Here is a 21143-nt window from a genome sequence, read left to right on the forward strand (position 1 = left end):
CGAAGTTATTAAGGCTGGCAATAACGGTTCCCTTCGCGACATGTTGCACCTCATTTCCAAAATTAGTGAGGAAAACGTTGGCACATCCACCACGCAGCTGAACAAGCCCTCTTGCCACGCAGATCCCTTTTTCGAGTAGGAGACTGGTGTTGCTGTCGGCAATTCCTTCGCAGTCACTGAACGCGTCGCTTCTTACTGCGACGGCTACGCTGGATCTAGGAGGAAGCATCACGTCGTCATCGGCAATGTAAAGGGCGTCGAATTTTTCTTCAGTGTTGAATGCTGCGATAGCGTGCTTTGTTGAAAAGGAAACACATGATTCCCGCAAGTTGATTACAGCGCCATTATCCTGCAAGAAGTCCATGCCAATAATCAAGTCCCTTGAGCACTCGGGAAGGACGATAAAGCTAGCGACGTACGTGAAGCCTCGTATTCCTATTCTAGCCGTGCACTTTCCAGCGGGGTCGATGAGGTGTCCTCCTGCGGTGCGAACTTGTGGCCCTTTCCATGGTGTCAGCACTTTCTTCAGTTTCCTGGCAAGCTCACTAACTACCGAGTAATCCGCACCTGTATCCACTAACGCGTTCACTTCGTAACCGTCAACAAACACACGTAAATCGGAACCAACATCGCTCTTGTGACACTGGTTTCTGAGTCCCTCGTCGTCGCTCGGAGTCATCGATGGAGGTTCTTGTCTTTTCGCGTCGGCAGCGACCTTACCTCCTGAGGTCGCTGACTCTAGTTTTCCCGAAGCGGGCTCTGTGAACGGCGTCTTGGGGAGCTTGAAGACGGGCGGGGGCTCGGTGACCGATGCCTAAACGGCGCTGCTGATCGAGGTTGGTGTTGCTGGTAGGCGTATGGGGAGCTCTGACGAGTGGACAGGTATTCTTCGATTTCCGATGGACGCTCACCATTTCGAGGGCAAGGTGCGTTCACCGGAAAGCCACGAAGCCCTGCCTGGCGATAGTGGCACATTCTGTACAGGTGGCCAGCCTCCCCACAATGGTAGCAGAGGGGTATTCGCTCAGGAGTGCGCCATACATCAGCCTTCCTGAATCTTCTCTCGGGTGGCGGCAGCGTAGTTCGAGGCATCGAGCTATTCATAGAGGAAGTGGCGGCGACGTCAGCACGTGCGGGAGTTTGCCGCAGCACATCGGCATATGAGACGCTCGGTTGGCGCAGTCGTAGCGCTTGGGGCTGCGCACTGAGCTGTGGTTCCCGGACGACCTGCCTGACCTCTTCACGAACCAGGTCTGCCAGGGAAGAGGGCGTTGGAGCGTTCTGGTCAAGCCGTAGCCGCTGGAGCTCTTCTCGCACTACAGATCGCACGAGCTCTCGTATGATCTCCACGCTATTTCCAAAGACGGCTGGAACTGTGTCTACGGAGGTGATGTTCATCTCCCGGTTGTACATCCTTGATCGCTGTTGCAACGTGCTTTCCATTGTTGTCGCCTCTGCACGAAACTCAGCGACGGTGCGCGGCGGGCTCCGAACCAACCCTGCAAACAGTTCCTGTTTTACGCCGCGCATTAGATGACGTAGTTTCTTGTCCTCGCTCATGTTCGGATCGGCTCGGCGGAATAGGCGGGACATGTCTTCTACATACATGGCCACGCTTTCGTTATTACGCTGGTTTCTTGCTTGCAGGGCAGCTTCGGCCCTCTCCCTGCGGTCGGTACTCGGGTAAGTTGCCAGCAACTCCCGTCGGAAAGCATCCCACGACAGAAACGTCGCTTCGTGGTTTTCAAACCACGTTCGAGCGCTGTCCTCTAATGCGAAGTAAACATTTCGTATCTTGCGCTCACCGTTCCATCCATTGAACTCAGCGACGCGCTCAAAGCGTTCCAGTCAGTCCTCCGCGTCTTCAAATGTGTCGCCGTGGAAAGGCTCTGGCGTCATTGGCGAGTTGACCACGATGTGAGTTGGCGTGGTTTGAGTCGTCATCTCGGTAGCGTTTCCGCTAGCAGATGCTGACGCTCCGATAGAAACCGGCAAAGGGGAAAACTCGGGGGGCTCACCACGTAGGCGACGACTGCTGCGTTGGTGAACAGGAGTCAACTCGATGGGTCCAAGTCGCCGCGAGTCCGGGCTCCTTTCTCTGGCTTGAGAAGGGCTTGAAATCATACCCAGCACCTCCACCAGATTTGTAACGCACAGTGAGTGACGTTGCTTTAATCAATCTACCTTGGGCGAACTTGTGCCCGACAAAGAGCTAAACGAGAGCCTCGCTAGAACGTCCACAGTCTTTTCGCAAGAGACCCGCACCTCTTCTTCTTCCCTCGTGTCCCGCGCTGATGGCACGTTGCTCCGATTGCGCGTGCCTTGCGGGCCCGTGTTGCCCGCTTCACTGCCGCTATCTTTCGCAGGTAGCAGTAAGCAGCTGGACGGACGCAGGAGGCGGCTGGCGCGTAATTTGAAATCATCTTGCGTCAATATATATATATATATATATATAAACGAGAAGAAAGGGGGTTAACCGAGGGACCCGATAATTATTAGTCATATAATGAGAAGCCAACAAACACAGACACCAAGTACAAAATAGGGGAAATTGCATGTGCTTAATAAATGAAATAAAGTAATGATAAATTAATGGAAATTAAAGTGGATGAAAAAACAACTTGCCGCAGGTGGGAACCGAACCCACAACCTTCGCATGTCGCGTGCGATGCTCTACCAATTGAGCTACCGCGGCGGCGTTTCCCCATCCACTCTCTTGGGTATTTATGTGTACTAGTAGAACCCTGGGAGTGTTAGCCAGCGCCCCCACCCACAGACCTTGGCGGCGGACGTGGAACGTCTTTTTTGCCGCAGGCGTCACGAGAACGTGATCTTTTTCGGGTGAAGGCAACTGGTCAATAAACCCACATATGCTACCTGAAGGCATCAATGTTGCCGGATTCGAGACCCTCGTTATGTAATAAACGAGAAGAAAGGGGGTTAACCGAGGGACCCGATAATTATTAGTCATATAATGAGAAGCCAACAAACACAAACACGTGTTTGTTGGTTATGTGTTTGTTGGCTTCTCATTATATGACTATATATATATATATATATATATATATATATATATATATATATATATATATATATATATATATATATATTCATTGTATTTATTTATTTCAACATACTGTCAACCCTTTGACAGGGTTATTACAGGAGTGGGGTACAGATAAAAGACAAGTTTACACATCAGCAGTTACAGTAATAGTAATTGTCAGGAGAAAATTTGTTAAAGAAGTGCAAAATAAGAAGGAAGAAATATACGTACAACAGTAAGTATGAATACGAATACTGACAAGCGTGCCAATAGGAAAAGGAAATAATCATATGGAGAATACAACAAATACTATGACATCAGGCTGATGAGTACGTATTAAGTGAGCTATGCAACAGTTCAAGAAAATCCCAGAAGATCACGTTATCGTGATGCCTGCGGCAGAAAAGACGTTCCACATCGGCCGTGAAGGTTCGTGTGTGGTGGCGCTGGCTAACACTCCCAGGGTTCTGCTAGGGAACATACATACCCAAGGAAAGTGGACGGGGAAACGGCGCCGCCACAGCTCAATATACTAGAGCATCGCACGCGAAATGCGAAGGTTGTGGGGATCGTTCCCCACCTGCGGCAGGTTTTTTTTACCCACTTTCATTTGCACAAATTCATCGTCCCTTTTGGTTCATTTATGAAGCACAAGTAATTTCCCTTATGTTGTCCTTGGTGTCAGTGTTTGTTGGCTTCTTATGATATGACTAATAAAAATCGGGCCCCCCGGGTAATCCCATTTCTTCTCGGTTATATATATATATATATATATATATATATATATATATATATATATATATATATATATATATATATATATATATATATATATATATATATATATATATATATTACGGGTGTGCGAATATTCGAAATTTCGAATACGATTCGTATATGTTCCTTATTCGAAGCGTATTCGATTCGAGGAATGCATATTCGAAAATTCTCGAATATTCGAGGACGGCCGAATAACGGTACAAACGGCGAATAGTAGGACAGACTGCGGTAAATTGAGCAATTAACGAATTATATGCTTGCTCCGCTTTCTCCTAAGATCATGTTTGTTCACTAAGAACTTCGCATGATCAGCTCATTATCTGTAGGCTCTGTTTCAGTCTATCTACATCACGCCTGTGATACATGATCAGTTTCAGTTTCTTTTATACCAAGCTTTATTCCAGGACTATTTCATAACGATATATGATGTACTTTCGGTTTCTGTAAGTATACGCAGTAAAATATGTAGTGTATGTATATGTATGTATCTAAAATACGAGTGTATGGAAGGCTTCTGACGATCTAGTGATGAACACGGAGAAGACACATTGGGCATCAGCCCCTCAGAGGGAAGTTACAAACTATACGAAAAAGCCTATTCTGGAAAGGGGGAAGGATCCTTGTGAGTGGTGGCAGTCCATTGGCCGCTTCAAGTAGCCGCTTTTTAAGTGCATTCGCACAGAAGTACTTGGCCATCCCTTCCACCTCAGTTCCTAGTGAAAGTCTTTTCTACCGGTGGAAATGTTGTCACAATGAATAGCAAGCGCTTACTTTCTGAACATGTTGAGCAGCTAATTTTTCTTCACAATAACCTGTAACAAGCGCATTACCTGACTGAGAGCATTACTTGACATTACCTGAGTGCATTACCTATAATGGATGCCTCTTTAACCTGAAGCAGCCTTGTAAAATTCAATATTATATTCAAAAGGGTAATAAAACTATTGTTACCTCGTTTTGAACTTGTTAATAATACACACATATTCGATATTCGATTCGATATTCGAAGACAGTTTTTTGCCTTATTCGTGTTCGATTCGTATTCGAAAATTCAATATTCGCACACCCCTAATATATATATATATATATATATATATATATATATATATATATATATATATATATATATATATATATTTAAGCCCTACAAGCACAGGCAGAGTTCATTGTCAGCGAATATTTCAAACCGAAGGAGCGCAGTTTTCTCTAACAACTGCATGCTATACTCGGGCCTGCGAAAATTTTCTGGCTTCTTGGTTTCAAGATTTACGGCGTGTTTCGTAGTGCGATGACGCTGGTTGCACGAATTTTTATGCATCCGCGAGCAACAGGTTTTGTGGCCGCCGGCAGAGAACGACAAGCATGTTGCTACAAACTTTGTTTTACTTGCTTCAAGTTCAGGTATGTCGCCGCTTCGAATTCTCGCAGTCCGGTGCTGGTTTTTTTTATATAAAGTGGCGCGGTTCCTAGGCGGCGTTGAAAGTTCAAATGGAAGTGAACGTAGCATAATGAACGCGACCGCATCGTTGCGACGAAAATTCAAAGGCCCACGCGAAGCATAACGCTTGCCAACTGCGAATAAACTCGAGTATCGCGCGTACGCATTAAACAACGGGGCGAATATGATGACTATTAATCCCAGAGAAATGGTAAGAATCCCACGGTGGAGGAGGTTGGGTGAGCGGGAGACATCCTCACTTTCTCTTCGTCCCAGGCGCGCTGTCAGTCAAAATACATTCGAATAAAGAGAAGAAAATCTAGCTCATTGCCACACTCTCAGTGCGTCTTCTTTACTTGCTCGGCCGCTGTTTCATTTTCTGCGTGTGTACACACGGACGCCGGCATTGACGTAACGACTTCCTTGAAGTTTCGTCCGTTTAGGAAAAACCTCAAAGTAGCACGTGGAGGATACCGTTTCTTATGAAAAAAGAAATGTGGGACTTTTGCGCTGTCCAGTGCCAGGTACCGCAAGGAAACGCCTGGCATCTAATAGCTGTACTGAAAAACTACGTACTTTGAATCGTTGTCTCGACGCGCACTTGTAACGTCACTGGTCGTTCAGTCGTGAAATATGATCAAGCAAGAAACAATGTGAGTACGAACGGAATGGCCCGCAAGCAAAACACTTAGCGCGGAGCTCTTATATGAGTGGAACCATCATGCCTCTGTCCACGATGCCGTGGACATACGCATTGCGCCGTAAATTTCAGAGTGTGAAATTATTGTATATATGTTTCGTTCCGAATATACATAGTTCTCGAATGGCACGCCTCTGTTTCGCCTGTCGTTATAGGGCTCTGTAATGAACTAATTGAGTCCACGTCGAAGACAGGTGTGGGCTGCTGTTCATAAGACCAGGGAATGGATCATGACCTGTTCCGTACGCTACGCTGTTTGGGTAAAGTAATGTAACACTACAGGACTTTCTTGACGTTGCAACGCAACGTGTTAATTTTAAGTGCGAACTGAGCGTGTATACTGCAACATGAACACACATTGAAATTAGAAATATAACTGTATTTAATTCCCTGATAGGAGGTCGAAATAAAATGGTGTCGATTTGTTGTGACTGACAGCCGGACAAGCAAGATTGTTGGGGAACTAACTGCTTCCGACAAAGAGGCTCACTTAGGATGACAAGGGCGCAAATATCTGTAAAGGTGGTAAAACTCTTGCACATGCGGACTTAGGCTCTGTCTGCCAACATCTGCGAAAATGTAGACAACACAATCGCAAGCATGACACCGGTACTGAGCAGCGTTTATGTACCTAAAACAGGTGCAAGGTTCGGACAGATAATTGAATACACACACAGACGAATGGGTTTTAACAAAATCATTCCACACATGAGCTGCAACAATATATAAAACAAATTTCAAACTTCGTAAAGTAACTTAAGAGTCATTGAAAGCATTTGAGAAGATTGTTGCTTTTCGGATGCTTTCAATGGTTACTAAGAACACACGTTGGGAGCATCGAAAAGTAGTTATGGCGAGGAAATATTTCCGAGTGAAGCCACTATATGCAAGCTTCACTATTGGCTGGCGCCAATTCTACAGATAATCGTCACCGAAGGGGCCGCGTAACACGAAAGGTCTGTCTTGCGTAATTAAGTTCATCTGACTCTGATCACAGAGCAATACGCTAAAGCAAAAATGAATTTTTTTTTTCACCGACGTCTCGCCAGTCGCCTACGAAAACATCACAACGTGCTTGCATTGGGTAACGATGTAATCTTTACACGAAAACCGAGCGTTCCGAGGACCATGCACGGAATACTGATGACGGTATACAGAAACGGCGAGCCGGTAGTAAGATAAAAAATAAATAAAGAAACCGCGTGCTTCTCCCCTCGGCAGGTGTTCTTGAAGCTTATTCTCGCAGCCACAACTTTGCTGTTTCCTGAAGCGATAAAGTATGCGCACGTCGCCTGCCGTTGCGCGCTTTGTCATTGTGCTTGCAAACTCGAAGGAATGTTGTGCTTATATGCCCCACGCCCACGCAGAAAAGTTTAACGTTGTATTGGTCACTGTCGGGACCACGCGCGCCAAACTTCCAGACAAGCACTGCGTGAACCTGCAAGGCGTTGACTTCGAGACCGAGTTGATATTATTAATGCCATACGGCCAAGAAGTATGATCTAGAAAGAAACGCAGGCGACGGAGGGTCCATAGCACTTCGTCTTTCTTTTTTTTCGTCCCGTGACTCTAGCTTTTATCGGGCTCCATTAAGTCATGAGCGGCCATGTATGGCTGACGTCAGTCGTAAAAAAAACTACCAAAGCAAGACCATCATGATTGTGTTGGTAGTGCTAGGGAGAATGTTGCGCGCTTCGCTGTGGGCATCGGAGTGTGCATGACGAAAAGAAGGACGAGCCCAAAAGGACCTCATCATCTGGCGACAGCCAGACGACGTCACCCGAAGATGGGGCCGCGTACGCACCTTCTTCTTGTTCTTGAGGATGCCGGCGTCGCGGGCTCCCTGGGCGTTGCCGGGAGACTTGCTTTCCTTGAGCTTGAGGCCCATGCGCGCGTACACGAAGCAGATGGTGAGCAGCGGGAAAAAGTACTGCAGGCACACGAGCACGTGGTTGTAGATGCGCCAGGCCTTGCGCGAGATGCCCACCTCGTGGCAGAACGGCTTGGTCAGGTTGAGCGCGTGCGACTCGACCTGCGTCTCGACGCGCAGCGCGAGCGCGCACGGCAGCGCGGCCGCCACCGCGAGCGTCCAGATGCCGCAGATGATGAACTTGGCGCGCAGCTTGGTGGTGCGCGCCTTGAGCGGCGACATGACCGCGCGGTATCGGTCCAGCGCGATGGCGGTCAGCGTGAATATGGACACGTTGACCGAGAGCACCTGGACGAACGGGCAGAAGGCGCACATGAACTCCGGCAGCACCCAGCGCTGCAGCAGAGCGGCCTGGAACTGGAACGGGATGGAGAACAGTCCGATGATGATGTCGGCCACGGCCAGGTTGGCGATGAAGAAGTTGGTGACGGTCTGCATGCGCCGCGACGTGGCCACGATCCACATGACCATGAAATTGCCGGCGACGGCCACCAGCGAGATGAGTCCGTAGAAGATGGAGAGGAGCACGATGAAGCCGACGGGCACCTGGTACAGCTTGCCCGAGCTGACATTGCCGGCCTGCAGCGACGACAGCAGCGACAGGTTGCCATAGTCGGGCGACACGTACGGGCTGTCCAGAAACAGGGGCGGTGGTGCCGACGGGTCGTGGGTCATGCCGGGCAGCGAGGTCATTGTGGCACCATAGCGGAGTGGTGCGCGCGGAGTGCCGGGCGGCGCGCAACTGCTGCCGGCCGCGTCCCGACTGGCGCGTGCGGCTTCGGAGCGCCGGCGGCCGCCGCGCTTCCGGCCCTCCTCCCGCGCGCCCTCCTCCTCGCTGGCCGCCGCTCGGCGCAGCTGCGTGGCGCCGAAACGCGCTGCCACCCCGGGCTCGCTCGTGGCGCGTTGCGTGCTGCCACGGGGACCGACATCGTAACTAGCGAACCGCTTTCGCAGGATATTTAAAAACAACGAGGCTGGGCGAGGGCGAAAAAGTGCGCGGTACGTATGGAGACGCTGTCTGCCGCCTTTGTGATTGTGTCTGGTGTAGTATTTTTGTTTCTTCTCTTTTTATTTTAGCGCAATTGAACGAATGTTTATTTTTCCACAAAACAAATACAATACGGTGTTGTGGTAGGAAAGTGGGGAAAAAGCTGCTCATAAGGCATGCTTGACTGGCCCCCAAAACCCAGAAACGTTCGAGCAGCAGGGCAAGGCAACAGATTTCATAATCACTATAAATACAAATGCATTGATCATCTAGCCAATAAAGAAAAACATTTTTGAATCATAATCGAATGACACACGGTTTAGACATGAAGAAAGACGTAATGTTGACACAACGTTTGACGTTGTTTCTCATTACCTTCTTATTCATAAACTCTTGAGTTATGGTGTTAGTATTGGCCTGTGCACGTTGATTAATTGCTACCTACCAATTCGGTTAAGTTATGTTCGTGTTAGTGCTAAGTGCTATCTGCCTTATGAATCAACTTCCGGTGTTTGGCAAGGGTCTAGCTTAGGCCCATTATTGATCAATATCTTTGTTAATAACCTCGAAGAATGTGTGTGTTATTCGCGTCTCCTCTTATACGCTGATGATATTAAACTTTACCGTGAAATAGAATTGAAGCAGGATTGGAAACTATTACAGGAAGATGTGAATTTTGTTGCAGAGTAGTGTGCTTCCAACTTTTTGCGCATTAATCCAACTGAGACACTTTTTGTTTCATTTAAACGCAAAATGTACCTTTTACTATACGAGTACTCACTTGATAACCTTCCTTTGAAAAGAGCGAGTTGTACACGCGACTTAGAAATATTAGTTGACTACCGGCTAACTTTCTGAGAACATGTTTCGAGCATGGTTCATACATCGTACAGGAAGTTAGCTGTCATATCAAGAATGACTAAAAAGTTTGCGAATGTCAACTGCGGTATTCTCTTGTATTCTGCTTTGTCCCCTCGAAGTTAGTGTTTAGTTTTGTTGTATGAAGCTGTATTAATTTGACCAATGTTGCGAAAATTGAATGTGTTCAGTGACGTTTCATTCATATCCTGCACGATTGATTTCTTGGACGCCGTGTATTTGATGCCTATGAGCGTGCACTGCGCATCTTTAATATTATACCCCTAGAAATAAGTCTGAAATACTGTGATTACTTTCATAAACTCATTCACAACCACTACTTCTGCCCGCAGTTACTGTCAGCTGTAACTTTCTGCGTGCCTCCGCCTAACTTGCGTAATCCTAACATTTTCTACACGAATTCCTCTTGCACCTCTAACGCCACAACACCTCTTTAACACAACCAAATACCTTCCTTTACGATCTTGATATATTCAGCTCTACTGCTTGTTCGGTATTTTAGTTTTGTCTTTGGCTAATTCAATTTTTTCCTGCATTTTGTACCAGTGTTGTTTGACATATTCTGTTTAGTTTTTCGGTTTTATGTTCTTTATTTAACTGAAATGCACCAAGGCGTAAAGCTGTTTTTGGGCCCTTTAAGAAAATAAATAAATGATATGAAATGAAATGAAATGATTGGATCATTTAGATACGTGAAAAAAAGAGATAAAGATCAGCTGGAGAACACGGCAGTACATGAATTTCATTACTCATCAGTTCATTGAATAGCCTAGGCAGTCTATAGCATAGCACTTTCATGCCGTGATTGGTACGTGAGTGAGGTGTGTACCAGTATTCCAGAAATCGGGTTGTGTAGGGAGCTTTGCGCTTGTTGAGTTGGGCTATTGAGTGTATAACGCTTATATTTCTTTTGTGCTCGTTCTTATAGGCGGTAGTCCACAAGATTTGTAATTTTCATAGTTTTAAGCTCTTGAAATAAGAAGGCTGATGGCAAGTCGTACGGCTTGTTACCTATAGCATAAGCAGCTTTCTTTTGGAATGCGTACAACTTCTTAGTATTTGTTGCAGAAGTCGTACCCTATACAAGAAAAGAGTAGGTTAGGTGCCTCATGAACAAGGAGTGACATATTAACTGTTCAAGCGAACGGTGCAGAAAGTTCAGTGAATAGATCAGACCAGTGATTTGAGATGATTTGCTTGCGAGGAAATCTGTGTAATTATTCCAGGTCTTTGTTCGTCAAAGTGCACACCTAAGCATTTTATAGATTCAGCCACTTCAATCTTGAACCAAAAGATCCTAAGGTTTTCTTTTAAAGTGACTTGCATATTTTTAGCCCGAGACAGCACGCATTTAGTTTCAGAGGAGTTAGTAATTAGACCATTTTCGACTGCCACTTGGAAAATTTTTCCAAAACGATATTAGCATTTGAGACTAAATCAATTGTATATTTAGACGAAACAGAGATAACGCGGTGTCATCAACATATGTTATATAATGTAAGTCTCCATCAAAGTTAACTAAACCATTACCGTAAATAATAAAAACAATGGGCCCTACAACGCTTCACTGTGGAACACCAATAGCAATTGAATGAGCTTTAATAGCTTATTGTTTTTTTTGTACATACTATTTTCTGCAATTTAGGTAGGATTGAATCAGGTCAAGGGCAATGCCACGAATCCCGTAATATTTAATTTTAGAAAACAAGAGCTCGTGGTTAATGGAATCAAAAGCTTTCGAGAAACGGACAAAAATCCCCACTGTAAAGGCGTTTTTCAATATTGTTAAGGTAAACTTCTTTTTGTTCCAGCTCCACTCAGCTCGCAAGCGAGCTGAGTGGAGCTGTATCTGCGAAAGGCGTACTGCTGGTTCGTAAACAGATTATATTTATCCAAAGTAATTGTCCCGGAAGATATTATCTTTACTAGGCCTTTAGAAAGAACAGGGGGAACCAACACAGGCCTGTAATTTGACAACCTTTTAAATATTGCGGTTACTGTCGCTATTTGCATTTCGCGCGGGAATACTGCTGACAAGAGGCAGACATTGTAAATATGGACTAATGCTGGAGCAATTACGTCCTTAACAGGTTTAATTACTTAACGTAACTTAACAGGTTTAATTTGAATATTGTTAGCGCCACAGGCAAGGCTGTTATTAAGCTCAGAAATAAGTGAAATGACTGCTGATTCAGTTGTAGGGTTAATGAAGATCGAGTCTGAGCAAGTGGCAGCAATAAAGCGGCAGACGTTTACACTTACGGGCTGGCGGGGTAAACAGACACAAAAATTATTGAACCAATCAGGTAACAAGTTGCCTCTACATTCAGTCCCGTCATAGACGATTCGTAGCCCAGTGAAGTAGCGTTCGCTCTAACATGGCAGATAATCATTTCGGCAGGTTTTAAGAATGGTAACAGCATCAAAACCCACGCTATAGGAGCCTTAGTATTTCGCGTGACGTTAACTTTTATTCAAGAGTGCCTCGACAGCCTCCTTTCAAAAGTTTCAGAAGTGCTGCTACAATTTTTTTCTGCCTAGAACCATATAATTTCATCGCACTCCGTGTAACGTTAAAGTGTGAAGAGAGCTTTCCGACGTTAGTTCCCGCGTGAATGGCTATAGAGTAAATGCATACAAAGGAAGCCTTCTCAGCATGCACAGTCAGCTTCCTCGTAGTGCGGCGCCCAAATAAGCGATTCACATTTCTTGTAATTTAAGCCGAAGAAGTGCTTGACACTCTACAATATAAGCAGCACGTTGCAATAGCCTTCCTTGAAGCAGATGGTGGGAATGTTAACACTGCAACGACAGAGTAGCATTTATTGTTACTAATCATGCGAGCATACATACAAACATCACAAAGCGAAAGAAGAGCAGGCTAGCAAGGGACCGTTTGCAGAGGAGACCAAATGAAGAGAAAGAGAATAAAGATATAAAGGACGAAAAAAATAAGAGAAAGGAATAAAAACACATCAGACACTGCAGAGTATCAAACACTCACACTGCATCAAACACTGCAGAGTGTCAGCGTTACAGACGGGAGTCTATTGCCGTGGTTGACAAAAAATCTAGTACAGGTTTGTGAGCCTCATATCGAGTTGACGCAGGACCCTTTGGAAACAATATATCATTAACCGCAGTTCGCGTAAGATGAAGTTATTGAAACTTCAGCAGTCCACAGTTCTGCAGTCCACATCGACAACTGCGGAAAGGTGAACATTCTAACATCGTGTGACTCGAGCGTTTCGCTAAAGCGTCCACAAGCGTGTCACGCAGGGCTTGGTGCACGTCCTTATCGGTGAAGGCAATGCGCAACATTTCCGATTCGTAGTTTGAGCAATAGACACCTACTGCGGCGAGTGAGGGTACGGCCAGTGATTGGTGTAGGGTACGCCAAGGAATTCACGTGCGAATCCCTTGGCTACACCTTCATCCACGTGTAAGCGCTGTATGCGGTGGCGTATTAGCAGTCCCATATTTCCTACATGAAAAACAAACTCACCATGGGCACCCACGTGCTAAGATATTTTGTGGGAAAATTGTGGGGCGATTCAACTTTATACCGTACATTTCCTCGTGTTCATGCGCTACAGCTTACCTGTGCTGGGTAGGACCCGAAGAACAAATGTACACGTCCTCCAGTCGGTTCAAGCTCATGCACTGAGAACATGCCTCGGCCTTCCGAGATGCGCATCTTCAGCAGCGACTGTCGTCATTGCGCGTGATCACCCAATCACAACATATATTCGCGTCGACGCCTTCAGAATGCACATCAGGCATTTCGCCTGGATTCCATCCCACCACCTCACCACACTTCCTGCTTCTAGGCCTCACTCTGCGTTTAGCGATATTATTCCTTCGCATATTTCAGTGCTTCCCTCGTACTATACGCCTGCAGCAAGACCACCATTACCACTGTGGCGTTTACATCCCCTCGGAGCCCTCCTGACCATTCCTGGATTCCAAAAGAAACCAGAATCGTCATTTTTAGCCCTAGAACAAGGCACACTACTGCTCCTGTATGGGAAACACAGCGGTCGCCTTCATATTTACACGGATGGCTCAGTTTCTTCTGCAAGCTCAGCAGGAGCAGTGGTTTTCCCGCGAATTCCGTCACCATAAAAGTAAAGACATTTTACATCATCGAGGAGTACATAGATCACCTATTGTGCCACTGTCCTCGATTTGATATTCAAAAACAATCAATGTCGAATGCATTGAGACAACTAGATCATCGTCCACTGAGTATACAGACACTACTGAAACACCGTCGATCGAGGGTACTGTGATCGAGTCGCGCAAGAACGCAATTAAGTGGGTCTTTATTCGCGACCTTGCTCTAAAAAAATCGCATAATAGGTAGGAACTTAAGTATTGTTGAATTGGACGCTTTCCAGAACACTTTAACATTTCCTTAATGAAACCCTTTTCTAAATGCAAGACTTTAACCAGTGTATTAATTAAGAAATAATAAACCCGAAGTCTTATATGTGCCAAAAGCATAACCTAGTTATGACGCGTACCTTGCGGGAGACTGCGGATTATCTTTGAACACCTGGGGTCTTTAACCTGCACCCGATGCACGGTAACACCCGCGTTCTTACTTTTTTCTTTTTTTTTGCATTCCGTTCTCATCAAAATGCGGCCCCGGGGCCCGAATCGAACCCGCTACCTCATGCTCAGTCGCGTAACTGATTAATTCATCTTGACGACTTAGGCAACTAAAAAAAAGGCAAAAATAATGTTCGATTTACTCCATATGTAGTGTGGCCGGCACCACTATTTTAGCTGTGTCCTCCTGTATAGCGCGCCCAAAAATTTGCTAAGTCAACTGATACACCTTGTATAAAGCGCTAGAACCGTACGCTTCCGTACACGCGACGGGCGGACACTCGACGTGGCAGGGTTTAAGCTGGACGGAAAACTGCTGAGATCAATTAGCATCGCAAATAAGCCAGAAAGAGAGAGAGAGAGAGAGAAAACAGCTCACGCCCTCTGGGCAAGCATAACTGATTCGTAACTCGTTTCTGAGCATGCACCCATATAATGAAAGCCCGCACGACCAGGCACATCCAAGGCAACGAAAACGGTAAGCGCCCTGCAGTGGCTGAACGCGAACTTCAGCGGTGCGGGTCCACAGGGACCCGCCGTCGTTAATCTGCCTCTTAGCAACCATTGACCAATCGCAAGGCCGCGGGGCATAGTTTGGAGACCCCTGTCATAGAGGCAAAGAGCGAGAGCGAAAGATAGAGAGAGAGAGAGAGAGAGAGAGAGAGCCTAATGAATGCCGAAGATGCACAGCCCTGCTCTATGCAGTACTTGACACTTCAGATGGGGCGTTTGAGTTGACGTGAAGAGGGCGATAAAAACAACCAATAACGAGAAAATAAACATAGAAAAATCACAAAGCCAAGAAATATAAACAAACAAATCAGACCCAGGAGGCAAAAGGTCAAGGAACGTCTAAACTTTCCGACTGACAGCAGTGAGTTCGTGGCACGGATTGCGCCACCGCTTCTGTCGCAGGGCCATAGGGAAACGCCGCAAGTTAGAATTTGCTCTCGTATACCGAGTTAGTTCTTCCCTGCTAATACGCTCGGTGGTATAGCTGCGGCAGCGACGCAACTAGTGCTCAATATCCTCATGTATGGCCAATAAACGTGACTCATTGCATGAGAAGATTGTAACGTCACGAGACAAAAATCGTCGTTAAAAGGATGAAATGGTGAGAAAATAGGATACTCGTTGTGCACAGCTAGGGATTGTTATTTGAACGTGTTTATTTATTTATTTTTCTTTTTGCTAATTGCGGTGGTCAGCTACCATCTAGACTCAACTAAATCATTTAGATTTGAGCCATTAATCAGCAGTGATTAGCTAAAGCGGCATTTATTTGCCATTAGGGTATGTTGGCGCTTTCGAGTGGAAATGGCTAGTCCATTTTTGTACGTAACGTTAACATGCATAGTACAAATGTACGGCCAAGGAGGAAGTTCTAGGCACTTTTTTTTCTTTTCTTCTATAAGAAGAAATATTTCTGTTTGTATCGCGATGTTCTCTAACACCCTGCCCCCCCCCCCTTTTTTTTTTCTGGCTTGAGAAATGCTAACACCAGGCAATGAGCGCATCATCAAAAGAAATTTTTTATTGTCAAGCAAGCAGTAGAGCGCATTATTGCAGTGTAAGGTAGTTGAAATTCGGAGCCGCTAATTAGCGGTCTTGCCATTTTAGCTATTTCGTGGCCAAATTTATGGAATTTTTCGTCTATCTAGCGACATTTTTTTCTATTTAGCTACCGGCGATAACTTTATCGGCTTCGAAGTTAAAGCGACACTAAGGAGAAATAGCAAAAATCAGTTTACACTATTTCTGAGAGCTGTTAATTTGTTTGTTAATTCTGCAATATTAAGTTGATTATTCGAAGAAAAAAAAATGAAGGTTACAGTTCACTGTCTTGAGTTTCGCGACGAAATCCTAGCACCGGTATACGGCAGTACGTGTGACGTCACGAATTTCAAAGTGTCTTTTTTCGCATATTCGCGTCTCATTGGCTCAGTAAATGTTCGAGAAACTTGCCAAATTCAATGTTTATGTCCTTGGGGATACAATGTAGTCCATCTTTTTACTGACACCCGCCGCGGTTGCTCAGTGGCTATGGTGTTAGGCTGCTGAGCACGAGGTCGCGGGATCGAGTCCCGGCCACGGCGGCCGCATTTCGATGGGGGCGAAATGCGAAAACACCCGTGTACTTAGATTTAGGTGCACGTTAAAGAACCCCAGGTGGTCGAAATTTCCGGAGTCCTCTACTACGGCGTGCCTCATAATCAGAAAGTGGTTTTGGCACGTAAAACCCCATAATTTTTTTTTTACTGATAAGCCACAAACTACAGCCCTAGCCCACAAAATCTACGACGTCATCACGGCGAGCTGGCGCGGGAGCTCCAAGGCGGCGTCGCCAACAGTATTTCATTCTTGCGTCTTTTCTGACTGGCCAAACGTTTTCTAGGAGTAAGAATGTTGTCTGTTTCTTGTTGTTGTTGTTGCTGCAGAAGGGTAATTTACAAATACAAGCGAAATCATTTTTTTCTTTGGCGTCCCTTTAATAATAATTCCCCCCCAAAATAATTTTTTAAAACGCGCTGCGTCATTCAAAAGCTACGAAAAGGCGACCATTACATAGCTGTGCAGTGCGTGCATATGCGTAGTGGGAAGAGGGCGCTCACTAACGCCTGTGGAGCGTGTTTGAGGGCGCTGCTTTTTATGTGCGTCAATGGTTAGCCACGTGATATTTTTCATTTTTTTTCGCGGACTTTCTTTATCAACCGGAAATCATAAATGGGCAAAGGGTACCTGGCTGAAAACGCGCCAGTTTAAAGTTTCTTTCAACTTTCTACAAATTCTTCATCAACAGCACGCCATTCAAAACGGCAATTAAAATGTTGTTAATCGATATTCATTAATAAATAGAACGGCACCAAAAAAAAAAGTTACTGGCGGCTGTTTTACTCAACTGCGAACAATATGCACTTGGTTATCTTGGCATAGAATGGCCCCTCCTCTTATGGTGAAGTTTGTGTCAGCAGACCTGACCCCCGGAGCGCCCGCCAAAGCGTCATCACACCATATGATGACAGATGTAAGAGAGATTAAAGAATGAAAAATGATCGCTAGTGACAGTTAGTGAAAGATAACGTTATAATAGAGATTGGTAGATGTTAATAATTACTAGTAATGACTAATAACGACTGCTAATTACTTATAATGACTATTGATGATTAAGATATGACAAACATGTCTAACGACGGCTTGTAATGACCGCAACTAATTACAAATGACTAAAATGCTTAGTAGTGAGCAGTAATGACTAATAATGACTGAAATGACTCGAAATGACTAGTAATGACTACGAAATGACCAATATGTCTAACGACAACTTGTAACGACTACACTTCATTAGAAAGGATTAAAAATGCTTAGTAATGACCAGTATATATTAATAATGACTGAAATGACTATGACATGACCAAAATGCCTAACGACGGCTTGTAATGACCACAATTGATTACAAATGACTAACAATGCTTAGTAGTGAGCAGTATTGACTAAAAAAAAGAAGAGAAGGAGAAGAGACAAAAAGAAAGAGGCGAATGATAAGAGGAGGATGAGTAGGCTTTCGCCGTTCACCTCTTACGAGAGATCTTCAGAGGAAGCTTTAGCTCGCGTGCTCCTATCTAAATACATGTAAAAGGAGAATTAGTTTTTCTCGACAACCACTATACCAAATTTGACAAGGTTTGTTGTATTTAAAAGAAAAACGTAAAATCTAGTGAATGTTGGTTTCAAGTTTTTGATTTAAGCAGTCATTTTTTAATGAAAAAACTGGCAAAAATCGCAAATTTTCAGGAAATGAAACTATCAAGTTTACAACTCTGTCACTCAGCAATGAAAAATGACATCACAATTATGTGAATTGCATCTAATAGTACTAGTACATCTAAAACAGACAAGATTGATATGTTACACATGAATCTAAAAACATTGAGTAATATGGAAATACAGCTTTTGGAGAACCCTTGTACACAGCGTAACAAATTGATATAAGATATGAATTGACATATCAAATCTGTTCGCTTTTAATGATCTAATGGATGCCGTTTACAGAACCCTGATGTCTATTAATTTGTTAACTTCGTGCTTCTATATTTTTAATCTTTAGAGTGTTTGAACTTTTCTTAAACGAAATCGAGGCTCTAAATAAAAATTCTGCTTCCAAGAGTCACTAGAATTTACCTTTATCTCTCAAATTCAACAAATTTCATTAAAATCGGTCCGGGGGTTATCTCAAAAAAGCGTTTCTGCGTTTTACATGCATTTGAATAGGCCGCGTTGGAGTTGGGCCCGAGCTAAAGCTTCCTCTTAAGAGACCCTGTAATTTTTAAAGTGTGTTTAGAAAAAGTTTATTTCAACAAGAGATGCTACGAACACTGAGTCACAATCACGGCACAATTCCACCAAGGCGATAGCATATACAAGAAAAAAAAAACGAAGCATTGTACACATGGCACGTTTTCAAAGTTGTGTCCGAGTCCTCACTCACTGACGTATAACAACATATACCCACGGAAAGGCACAGTTACACATAAACTAATTGATGTTCAATATATACAGTGTACACAATGGTTATGTGCAATCATGATGTCACAGAGACACTTTACATAATTTTTTAGTGATGCTATGAGATGTGTATATACATGAGATGAGATGAGATGAGATGTGTATATACGAGAGCACGCGCACACAGAAATTACGGGCACCTACATTCTATGCAGATTCACTGAATACTTTTCATAGCCTAGCTACAATAACCAGGCTGGTCGAAAATGAAGCCATACGCATCCATCAGCCACCGACAGGAAACGGCATGACCATTGTCGAATCTTCCCCAAGGAAGAACAACTCCTCTGACAGAAACGACAGTAGCTGAAACTAGAGCCTCTCCAGAAGCGGACACAGAGTGCGGTGACGATGTCCCTCGGCAACTGCCTCGCGCCAGTTACGCCCCAGACAAAAGGCCCCCGCAGCGATTAAAGTCGCGTGAAGCGGCCACGTGAGCAACGACCACATGTGATAAAGCGGTTAACTCCAACGCCATGGAAACCAGTATGCACGGCCCTCCAAAATGCCCTGGCAACGACGCAGTGCAGCCGCACATGTTTATTGGATTCTTGAAGGGGGCAATTGGGACACAGCGAAGATGGGACTACGCCTCCCCCCCCTCCCCACTCTTACCTGTCACGAGTTGGAAGCCCTTGCCACCCTAGACGCCACATGAAGCCGCGTAGGTGGCCAAGCAGAAATGACGTCGTTATTGCATCCCACGACACATCATTGGAACGTGCGCGGCGCGTTGGGGAAAGTAGAGGAAGCAGTAAGGCTGACATAGTATCTACAACACGGTTTTCGAGAACGTCTACATCAGGACATACCTGTTGCATGTGGCGATTAAATGCAACGGCCGTAGAGTAAAGTACAGGTGTGTTTAACACACCTGTACTTTACTCAGGTGTGTTTAACACACCTGTACCGGGCGTGTTTAACACGCCCGGTAACATGTAACGCATTTTTGTGCCAAGGAAACAGCAGACGAGTTCACGCGCAGGACACTGATCACGCTGTAACAGGCGGAACAGAAATTCCAGAGCAAGCAACCGGCAGTGGACAGACCCGAATGCAAACACGAACCCACCGCGAGAGCGCGGGTGCCCAAGCGCCGCGCGACAGCCCAGTTCTATACTGCCGGACCAGAAGAATGAACCAAGAAGGAACTGCAAGGACCTAGTAACCTATAATGGTGGCTGTACAACGTGAGAAACGTAGCACACTCGGCCGCAAAATACAGACTGTGCTAAGTACCTTCTTTCTATTAGGGGTAAATCATACCTTCGAACATTCTGAGTATTTCGCCTTACATCTTCAAGAATGAAGAACCACACAGAGTCTGATATGCCATAATAGGTGTAATGAAGGCCTAAAATACGAAGAAAATCGCTTTTTTGAATACCGAAAAGGGGACTTAGGCGTGTCTGTGGGGAACCAATCAAAAAATAACGACCTTTTGAAAATTTTAGCACAGCACCTGAAATATTTTCGTACTCAGTGAAAATTCGAAGGCTGCGGGATAAGCTATCTTCATTTCAGAGATACAATGTGATGTCAACTGCGAAGGCTGTCAACTTCACAACACCGCTACCAGGCAGGGGGAGAACGCGCACGTAAGGTTCTCTCAGTACTTAACACAGAAATGGCTCAAGGCTGAGCACAAAGAGTACTCGGGATAGATGGCACCCTCGACGAACACCACGAGTAACAGGAAATGATGCAAGAAACAATGTACTTCGGATATTTGAAAACGCAGTCCTAATAAGTTCAACAAAATTTGACGAAAAGCCGAACGAGGTTCAGTACATAAAATATGTAGCTATGTTCAAGGTGATCGAATGCCTTTTCTTCCCCGCAGGGGCGTCTGCGCAAGCAGGCGTTTGGTGTGTTGCGACACCACGTACCCGAGCACATGGGGGTTGAACCTTCCCGCGTGTAGCCGTGCGCGGCCTAGCCGTGTCAGGGGAAAAGGGGATCCTGGGGGTTGAGCCAATGCCGGGTGTTTGGACCTTTACGGCCCCTCGGCGGCGGCAACACACCCCTTTGGCCTCGGCTTCATGTAGACGGCACCCCCGGACTGACCCACCCGGGGGAAATCGGCAGTCGCCTTTTACTGTCCTCCTCTCCAATCTTTATCTTTCTCTCTCGTCTTTTTCAGCTTCCCTGTCTTCTCATCACTTCTCCTCACTTCCTAGTTTCCCGGCGGCAAGGGTTAATCTT

The 21143-nt window shown here is 45.3% G+C and overlaps 1 protein-coding gene across 3 annotated transcripts in view; it reads right to left on the bottom strand.

The window, feature by feature from the left end:
• The window catches only part of LOC135906417 (RYamide receptor-like), a 296851-nt gene extending 287965 nt beyond the window's left edge, over positions 1-8886 (bottom strand). For 2 of the 3 annotated variants that reach the window (XR_010565714.2, XR_011515280.1), the window contains exon 1: positions 7769-8886. Coding sequence is in view for 1 of the 3 variants with exons in the window: in XM_065437804.2 (XP_065293876.1) it covers positions 7769-8587 (819 nt within the window). In the remaining 2 variants the exon portion in view is untranslated. The remainder of the gene's footprint in view (positions 1-7768) is intronic. The other variant, XM_065437804.2, reaches the window with a different exon arrangement.
• Positions 8887-21143: the final 12257 nt, after the last annotated feature.

The sequence above is a fragment of the Dermacentor albipictus genome, chromosome 1, assembly GCF_038994185.2.
Source record: "Dermacentor albipictus isolate Rhodes 1998 colony chromosome 1, USDA_Dalb.pri_finalv2, whole genome shotgun sequence".
NCBI classification, from domain to species: domain Eukaryota; kingdom Metazoa; phylum Arthropoda; class Arachnida; order Ixodida; family Ixodidae; genus Dermacentor; species Dermacentor albipictus.